General features: G+C 34.0%; 1 protein-coding gene across 3 annotated transcripts in view; it reads left to right on the top strand.

Annotated features, from left to right (window-relative positions):
* LOC127701257 (piezo-type mechanosensitive ion channel component 1-like) overlaps nucleotides 1-9509 on the top strand; it is a 128180-nt gene that overhangs the window by 61725 nt on the left and 56946 nt on the right. For all 3 annotated transcript variants that reach the window (XM_052205077.1, XM_052205076.1, XM_052205075.1), the window contains 2 exons: nucleotides 1213-1386; nucleotides 9158-9391. In XM_052205077.1, coding sequence (XP_052061037.1) covers nucleotides 1213-1386; nucleotides 9158-9391 — 408 coding nt within the window. The remainder of the gene's footprint in view (nucleotides 1-1212; nucleotides 1387-9157; nucleotides 9392-9509) is intronic.

Here is a 9509-nt window from a genome sequence, read left to right as displayed (position 1 = left end):
AAAATTTTCAAGTTCTTAGACCACATTCATTCTGTGTCAGAAACCTATGCTGTGTCAAATATTTAATTACAATCCAAATTCAGTGCTGTATCAAGCTTGAATGTTGTGTCCATACTTGCCCCAACTGTTCAGGGTCGTATCAAGCTGCGCCCCATTTTATTGCTTTTTACAGTGGCGTAGTCAGTTTGGCCTAAACTTTAGAGTTTGAATATCCCTTTGATATTGTCTGCCTCTCTTTCTAAAATTCTTCACTTAAATGAAATTTGGAAGTGCAATATCACCCTGTTTTACCATCCTACAAATAAATGTTTGTCACACTTTTCTCAGGAAATACTTGACAGTGAAGAGTTGTAATGTGCGATCACATTTAGAATCTTTCAGACACCTACTTCTTGTTTGCTGATATCTGAATTTAATGTGAAGAGTTGTACAATATAAGAGTCAATTATTCCAATAGTGAGGGTTGGCGCCTTCAAACATGTTTAACCTGCCACATGCTTTAAGTGCCTGTCCCAAGTTAGGAGCCTGTAGTTCAATGGTTGTCATTGGTTCATGTCTGTCATATTTGTTTGTCGTAAATTGTTTTATTATAAATTAGGCCGTTATTTTTCTCAACCGAATTGTTTCATATTTATCACATCAGGGCCTTTTATAGCCAACTATACGGTAGGTTTTTCTCATTGTTGAAGGCCGTACAGTTGCCTTTAATTGCTTACATCCACTTCTTTGGTGGATAGTTGTCTCATTTGCAATCATACAGCATCTTCTTGTTTTATATTAAAATGATTTCCTCCCAAATTGGCCCCCATTAGGGGATTGAATGTATCCTCAAGTTTGCTGTTTAAATATACCATGGATAAAGTAAGTAGATGTTGTATGTTTGCAAATGGCATGACTTTCCACCAAATACCCAAAGGGACAAGGATGTGACCAACTTCAGGTCATCATATGGCCTTCAACATTGAACCAAAACTTATGCTGCAACTAATGCTTTCAAAATCAGAAATGTTAGTTTTTATTTGCAATACCAAGTTAGAGTACTCACATTTCATGAAAGCTGGTTAAAAGTCCAATTTCAACTAATAAATCAACCATGTTTCCCAGACCAAAAGAAAAGAAAAGAGTTTACTTTTTGATATTAGTACATTGTTATTCCCTATTCCTACCTTGAATCAATTTTTATTCTAAACACATGTATTGTCTCTTTTACAGGTGTCTGCTGTGAGTGCTGTATATGTAATTTTCCTAGCAATATTCCTTCCAATCACTGGAGCATGGCCATGTATGGCAGTGATCTGTCAGTTCTGGACTGCCATAGTATTGCTGGCAAAGACCATCTACCAGCTGAATCTTGTCGAGAAAGATTACTGGATCACAAATTGCACTGTAAGTTCCCAGTCAAAATTTGAGAATTCATTGCTTTTTAAAACAAAATTCCAAGATTGCAACAGGTCATATATTTTTGTGTTTCAACTCTTTTTGAGTTGTGTGTAGCTCAAACATATCTTTTCTGTAAGTTCAGAAATGTATGCATGCATCCATTTATTCCATCAAAAGTAGATTGAAGTGAAATTAATGAATGTGTCACAGATCTGTTATGCAAAGATAGGAATTAAATAAGATGGGGATAAACATCAATAACACAAATAAAAACACAAAATACACAAATGATTTAAATAAAATTGCAATCTTTGAATATGACCTAGAACCTTACACAATTTTGCATGAAAAAATATTATGCCTTAATTTTTATACCAACCCAAAAAATTTTGGGGTCGTATATTGGTATGACGTTGGCGTCGGTGTCGTCGTCCGAAGACACATTGGTTTTCGCACTCTTTAGTTTAAGTGAATGGATCTCTATGAAATTTTACCATAAGGTTCAATACCACAAAAGGAAGGTTGGGATTGATTTTGGGGGTTATGGTACCAACAGTTAAGGAATTAGGGGCCTAAAAGGGGCCAAAAATAAGCATTTTCTAGTTTCCAGACAATAACTTGTGGAACGGTGTATGGATCTCTCTGAAATTATACCACAAGTTTCCATACCACAAAGGGATGGTTAGGATTTGCTTTGGGGGGTTATGGCTCAAACCGTTTAGGAATTGGGGGCAAAAAAGGGGGAAAAACAAGGTTGTCCTGGTTAATGGACAAATACTTTAGTACAAAACATAATTTAAAGCAGTGTAAGGGAGATAAATCAAATTCAATATTTGAATTACCTCCCTTACACTGCTTTTAAATTATGTATAAAGTAATGGTTAATGAATAATTAAGACAATTTAAAACAGTGTAAGGGAGGTAATCCAAATACAATGTTTTGATTACTTCCCTTGCACTGCTTTTTAATTATGTTTAAAGAAATGCATATTTATAAAGGAAGACCAGTAAAAATATCTGCAAATGTTGCATCATTTTTTTTTTACAAAAAAATCCATATGAAAGATTTGACACCATATTTTAAATTCTATTATAAAATAGATTAAGTTAGCACTATGGTAAATTTAAATGGGTAATTGGAAATTTGAATTGCAATTATGACCATATCTGGAGAGAAAGAATTTTTTTTGAGGATAAAAGGGGGGGGGGGGGGGTAAAAAGAAATTGTGGGGGTCAATTTTTTCTCATTTCAGATTTCAGAAATTAAAAAGAATTATTCTTCAAATATTTTTTATGCCCCCGCTGTAGCGGAGGGGGCATTAAGTTTTACCCTTGTCTGTACATACGTACGTCCCAAAATTGGTTTCCGTTCTCTAACTTTAGTTTGCCTCAACCAAATGTTATGAAACTTAAACACAATGCTTATTATCACAAAACACAGATCAAGTTTGAATTTTGGTGGCGTCACTTTTACCGTTCTAGAGTTATGCCCCTTTACCAATGGAAAATTGCCGAATTTTTCGTTTCCGTTCTCTAATTTTAGTTTGCCTGAACCAAATGTTATGAAACTTATACACAATGCTTATTACCACAAAACACAGATCAAGTTTGAATTTTGGTGGCGTCACTTTAACGGTTCTAGAGTTATGCCTCTTTATAAATGGAAAAATTGCAAAATTTTTATTTTCTTCTAAATATCAAGTAATTTTTGTCGAGCCTGCGACTTTTGTCGCAGAAAGCTCGACATAGGGATAGCAATCCGGCGGCGGCGGCGGCGTTAGCTAACTTCTTAAAAGCTTTATATTTTAGAAGATGGAAGACCTGGATGCTTCATACTTTGTATATGGATGCCTCATGTTACGAAGTTTCCGTCAGTCACATGTCCAATGTCCTTGACCTCATTTTCATGGTTCAGTGACTACTTGAAAAAAAAGTTCAGATTTTTTGTAATGTTAAATTTTCTCTTATTATAAGTAATAGGATAACTATATTTGGTATGTGCGTACCTTGCAAGGTCCTCATGCCCGTCAGACAGTTTTCACTTGACCTCGACCTCATTTTATGGATCAGTGAACAAGGTTAAGTTTTCGTGGTCAAGTCCATATCTCAGATACTATAAGCAATAGGTCTAGTATATTCAGTGTATGGAAGGACTGTAAGGTGTACATGTCCAACTGGCAGGTGTCATCTGACCTTGACCTCATTTTCATGGTTCAGTGGTTATAGTTAAGTTTTTGTGTTTTGGTCTGTTTTTCTTATACTGTATGCAATAGGTCTACTATATTTGGTGTATGGAATGATTGTAGGGTGTACATGTCTAGCTGGCAGGTGTCATCTGACCTTGACCTCATTTTCATGGTTCAGTGGTCAAAGTTAAGTTTTTGTGTTTTGGTCTTTTTTTCTAATACTATATGCAATAGTTCAACTATATTTGGTGTATGGAAATATTTTATGATCTATATGTCAGTCACGCAGGTTTTATTTGACCTTGACCTCATTTTCAAGGTTCATTGCTCAGTGTTAAGTTTTTGTGTTTTCGTCTGTTTTTCTTAAACTATAAGCAATAGGTCAACTATATTTGTTGTATGGAAGAATTGTTAGCTGTACATGCCTGCCTAGCATGGTTCATCTGACCTTGACCTCATTTTCATGGTTCATTGGTCAATGTTTAGTTTACTTGGTTAATGTTAAGTTTATGTGACAGTTGTAATAAAGCTTTATATTTAGGACTATCAACATAATATCAATGATTAGTAAAGAAGGCGAGACATTTCAGCGTGTGCACTCTTGTTATTAAATTGGAGTTATCTTCCTTTGTCCATGATTATAATTGAATCAACTACATTCAATGCTTTATACAATGCAATGTTTAATTTTGACTTCCACTGATAAAACACAGATCAAGTTGAATTTGGATAGTGTCACTTTAACTATTATTGAGTTATGCCCCTTTATAACTCGAAAGATGGCAAAATTTTTAGTTTCCATTCTGTAACTCAAGTTTGCCCCAACCAAACATTATGAAACCTATACACAATATTCATTACCACAAAACTAAGATCAAGTACAATTTTTTTGTTTCCGTTTTCTAACTTTAGTACCTCAACCAAATAATATGAAACTTATACACAATGCTTATTACTACATAATACAGATTAAGTACGAAATTTGGTGGCAACACTTTTACCATTCTTGAGTTGTGTCCCTTTATAAACATAAAAATTGCTGAATTTTTCATTTCTGTTTTCTAACTTTAGTTTGTCTCAACCAAATGTTATAAAACTTATACACAACCGTTTTAGAGTTATGCGTGTTTACAAATAGAAAAATTGCTGAATTATAAGTTTCTGTTCTCTACTTAAGTTAGCCTCAACCAAATGTTATGAGACTTACACACAATGCTTATTACCACAAAACTCAGATCAAGTTCAAATTTGGGTAGCTTTACTTTTACCGTTCTTCAGTTATGTCCCTTTATAACTATATGATATGCAAGCGGGGGCATCATCTGTGTCCACATGTGGACACTATCCACATTTATTTTTTTTCAAATTTCAAATATTGAAAAATTTCGAGAAGTAGTCTTTAATTGCACAGTATTGCGCATTACATTTGTAAAATCTTTGACCACATTTATTTATTTGTTATGCCGAATCTAACCGTGTATTTAGATTTTTAATTTTGGGTCCAGTTTTCAAATTGGTCTACATTAAGGTCCAAAGGGTCCAAAATTAAACTTAGTTTGATTTTAACAAAAATGGAATATATGGGGTTCTTTGATATGCTGAATCTAAACATGTATTTAGATTTTTGATTTTGGGTCCAGTTTTCAAGTTGGTCCAAATTGGGGTCCAAAATTAAACTTTGTTTGATTTCAACAAAAATTGAATATAATGGGTTCTTTGGTATGCTGAATCTAACCTTGTATTTAGATTTTTTATTTGTGGGCCCAGCTATCAAATTGGTTCATATTGAGGTCAAAAGGGTCCGAAATGAAACTTTGTTTGATTTCATCAAAAATTGAATTATTGGGGTTCTTTGATATGCCAAATCTAACCAAGCATTTAGATTTTTAATTTTTGGTCCTGTTTTTATACGACCGCAAAAAAATTTTTGTGGTCGTATATTGGTATGACGTTGGCGTCGTCTTCGTCGTCTGGCGTCGTCCGGCGTCGTCCGAAGACACATTGGTTTTCGCACTCTAACTTCAGTTTAAGTAAATGGATCTCTATGAAATTTTACCACAAGGTTCAATACCACAAAAGGAAGGTTGGGATTGATTTTGGGGGTTATGGTACCAACAGTAAAGGAATTAGGGGCCAAAAAGGGGCCAAATATAAGCATTTTTGTAACTTCCAGACATAACTTGTGTGTTAGTGTATGGATCTCTCTGACATTGTACCACAAGGTTCCATATCACAAAAGGAATGCTGGGATTGATTTTGGGGGTAATTGCCTCAAAATTTTAGGAATAAGGGGCCAAAAAAGGGGCAAAAAACAAGCATTTTTCTAGTTTTATGACAATAACTTGTGTGTAAGTGTATGGATCTTTCTGAAATTGTACTACAAGGTTCCATATCACAAAGGGAAAGCTGGAATTGAGTTTGGGGGTAATTGCCGAAACGTTTAGGAATTGGGGGCCAAAAAGGGGCCAAAAATAAGCATTTTTCTAGTTTCCAGACAATAACTTGTGTTCAAGTGTATGGATCTCTCTGAAATTGTACTGCAAGGTACCATACCACAAAGGGAAGGCTGGGATTGATTTTGGGGGTAATTGCCTCAATATTGTAGGAATTAGGGGCCAAAAAGGGGCCTAAAAACAAACATTTTTCTAGTTTCCAGACAATAACTTGTGTTCAAGTGTATGGATCTCTCTGAAATTGTACTGCAAGGTACCATACCACAAAGGGAAGGCTGGGATTGAGTTTGGGGGTGATGAATCATAAGGGGGTTCAAAAAATTTGGGGGGGGGGATTTTTTTTTTTTCTTTTAAATTTTTCCATTTTAAGTTGGTTATTTCTGATTTATATTTAAAAGCAAATAATAATGATATGGTAGGAGATACACACCAAACAGGATGTGTAAATTATTATATAATAAGTATTGTGCAATAGCAAGAAATTTTCAATTGCACAATATTGCACAATAGCAAGAAATCTTCAATTGCACAGTATTGCGCAATAGCAAGAAATCTTCAATTGCACAGTATTGCGCAATAGCAAGAAATATCCAATAGCACAATATTGCGCAATAGCAAGAAATTGTCATTTGTACAGTATTGCGCAATAGCAAGAAATATTTAATTGCACAGTATTGTGCAAAAGAAGATACTTCGTATAAATTGCTTATTTCTTGACCAATTTCAATGGGGTTTTATTCTTGAATTCTTGGGGTTCTTTAATATGCTGAATCTAACCGTGTATTTAGTTTTTGGATTTTGGGCCCCGTTTTTAAATTGGTCCACATTGAGGTCCAAAGGGTCCAAAATTAAACTTTGTTTGATTTCATCAAAAATTGAATTATTGGGGTTCTTTGATATGCCGAATCTAACCGTGTATTTAGATTCTTAATTTTTGGTTCCGTTTTCAAATTGGTCTACATTAAGGTCCAAAGGGTCCAAAATTAAACTTAGTTTGATTTTAACAAAAATTGAATTCTTAGGGTTCTTTGATATGCTGAATCTAAACATGTATTTAGATTTTTGATAGGGCCCAGTTTTCAAGTTGGTCCAAATCGGGGTCCAGAATTAAACTTTGTTTGATTTTAACAAAAATTGAATATATGGGGTTCTTTTTTATGCTGAATCTAACCATGTATTTAGATTTTTGATTTTTTGGCCCCGTTATCAACTTTGTCCACATTGAGGTCAAAAGGGTCCAAAATTAAACTTTGTTTGATTTCATCAAAAATTGAATTCTTGGGGTTCTTTGATATGCTGAATCTAACCATGTATTTAGATTTTGGATATTGGACCATAATAGGTGAATGTCCAATTTAAAATTTTTAAGTTCTTAGACCACATTCATTCTGTGTCAGAAACCTATGCTGTGTCAAATATTTAATCACAATCCAAATGCAAAGCTGTATCAAGCTTGAATGTTGTGTCCATACTTGCCCCAACTGTTCAGGGTTCGACCTCTGCGGTCGTATCAAGCTGCGCCCTGCGGAGCATTTTATTTAAATTGGTCTACATTAAGGTCCAAAGGGTCTAAAATTAAACTTAGTTTGATTTTAACAAAAATGGAATTCTTGGGGTTCTTTGATATGCTGAATCTAAACATGTGTTTAGATTTTTGATTATGGGCCCAGTTTTCAAGTTGGTCCAAGTTGAGGTCCAAAATTAAACTTTGTTTGATTTATACAAAAATTGAATATATGGGGTTCTTTGATATGCTGAATCTAACCATGTATTTTGATTTTTGGGCCCCGTTATCAAATTGGTCCACATTGAGGTCAAAAGGGTCCAAAATTAAACTTTGTTTGATTTCATCAAAAATTGAATTCTTTGGATTCTTTGATGTGCTGAAAGTTACCATGTACTTAGATTTTGGATATTGGACCATAATAGGTAAATAAAAAAATTTTAAGTTCTAAGACCACATTCATTCTGTGTCAGAAACCTATGCTGTGTCAAATATTTAATCACAATCCAAATTCAGAGCTGTATCAAGCTTGAATGTTGTGTCCATACTTGCCCCAACTGTTCAGGGTTCGACCTCTGCGGTCGTATCAAGCTGCGCCCAGCGGAGCATTTTATTTAATTTAATTTTGCATTATTAAATGTCATTGTTGATAATGTACTGGGTATATGAGACGAAAATCCATATTATATCTATTGTGTGGAATTGATGACAACGGTATGGTCTTAAGCAGTCACTATATATGTCAAAGAACCAGTAAAGGAGAATCACTCCAATTGTGCTACACCATTAAGCTGTTCAGTATGAAAAAAAAGATTTAACATGATTCTTAACTTTGAATTCTAACATGAATAAGCCAAAATAGCAGTTATGAGGTTGCCAGGCCCATTCAAAGTTCTTGAAATCTTTTTTTCCCTGGTTTTTCCTTGAAGAAAATCTGCTGGTCCTCACTATTATTTCTATTGCAAAATACAAAAATTGTGTTGATCCTTGAAAAATTTTGGTGGTCACAACCTTCGGACCATCACTTTTTCGAGAACTCTTACAATTTTGATTTCATGGTTCAATGAGTTAGATCCAGTAATCATTTTAAAATATGAGATATTATTTATTCAGCATTTAAAATACGAATAATGAAGCAATTTATCAGATTTTAGTAAAAACAGTTCTAATTTTAACTAATTTTCTTGTTTCTGGTCAGCTCAATTTATATTTTTAAAAAATGTTATGTTTTCCTATCAGCATTGCTCAGACCATCAGCTTGATACAGAGTTCTGGGGAAAGTGGTGGTCAGAATCTCCTGACCACCAAAAATTTGCAAATGGCCAACACTATTTTGGTATAGAAATGATGATGAGGACCATCAGATTTTCTTCAAAGACCACTAGGGAAAAAAAAAGATTTCAAGAACTCTGTGATTAAGTGGGGAAAATGTGGAGAATTTAGGTTTCAAAAGTTATTTTTTAAAAGAAGTAAAATGGAATTGACCAGTTGCAAGAAAATAATGTGAATGGTATCTGGTGTCAATATTTGATGGAAAATAATAAATAATAAATTATAATGATACTGTTTAATATACTATATGAAAACTTATATTATGTTTCATGACTTAATTGAATGTTTTTTTTTTTTAACAGGCAAATTTCAGTATGGAACCAACTATCATACCTTTAGTCCCTACAGTGAATTCATCCAGTGTTGTAAATACAACTGGTTCCCCGGTATTAGCCAATTCATCCGGATATAACAGTATAAGCGGAAGAACAGGTTTTTCTGCTTCGAGTGGTTTAAAACCAGATACTAATGGAACAATCAACCAAGCATTGTGGGTAGGATTTGATAAGACAAGCCACCTGTCTCATTATCTCAGTGTAAGTTGAAATAAGTAAATAAAGTACACTATAGTGTGTTGCAGTAAGAACCATTTTATTACCAGTAGGTTATAGATATGACAATAGTTATATTGGGAAAAAAGTCAGTTCCTTTTAT

The sequence above is a fragment of the Mytilus californianus genome, unplaced genomic scaffold, assembly GCF_021869535.1.
Source record: "Mytilus californianus isolate M0D057914Y unplaced genomic scaffold, xbMytCali1.0.p SCAF_5, whole genome shotgun sequence".
NCBI classification, from domain to species: Eukaryota; Metazoa; Mollusca; class Bivalvia; order Mytilida; family Mytilidae; genus Mytilus; species Mytilus californianus.
The sequence above is the reverse complement of the archived record's forward strand: the minus strand, read 5'-3'. Positions and strand labels throughout refer to the sequence as shown.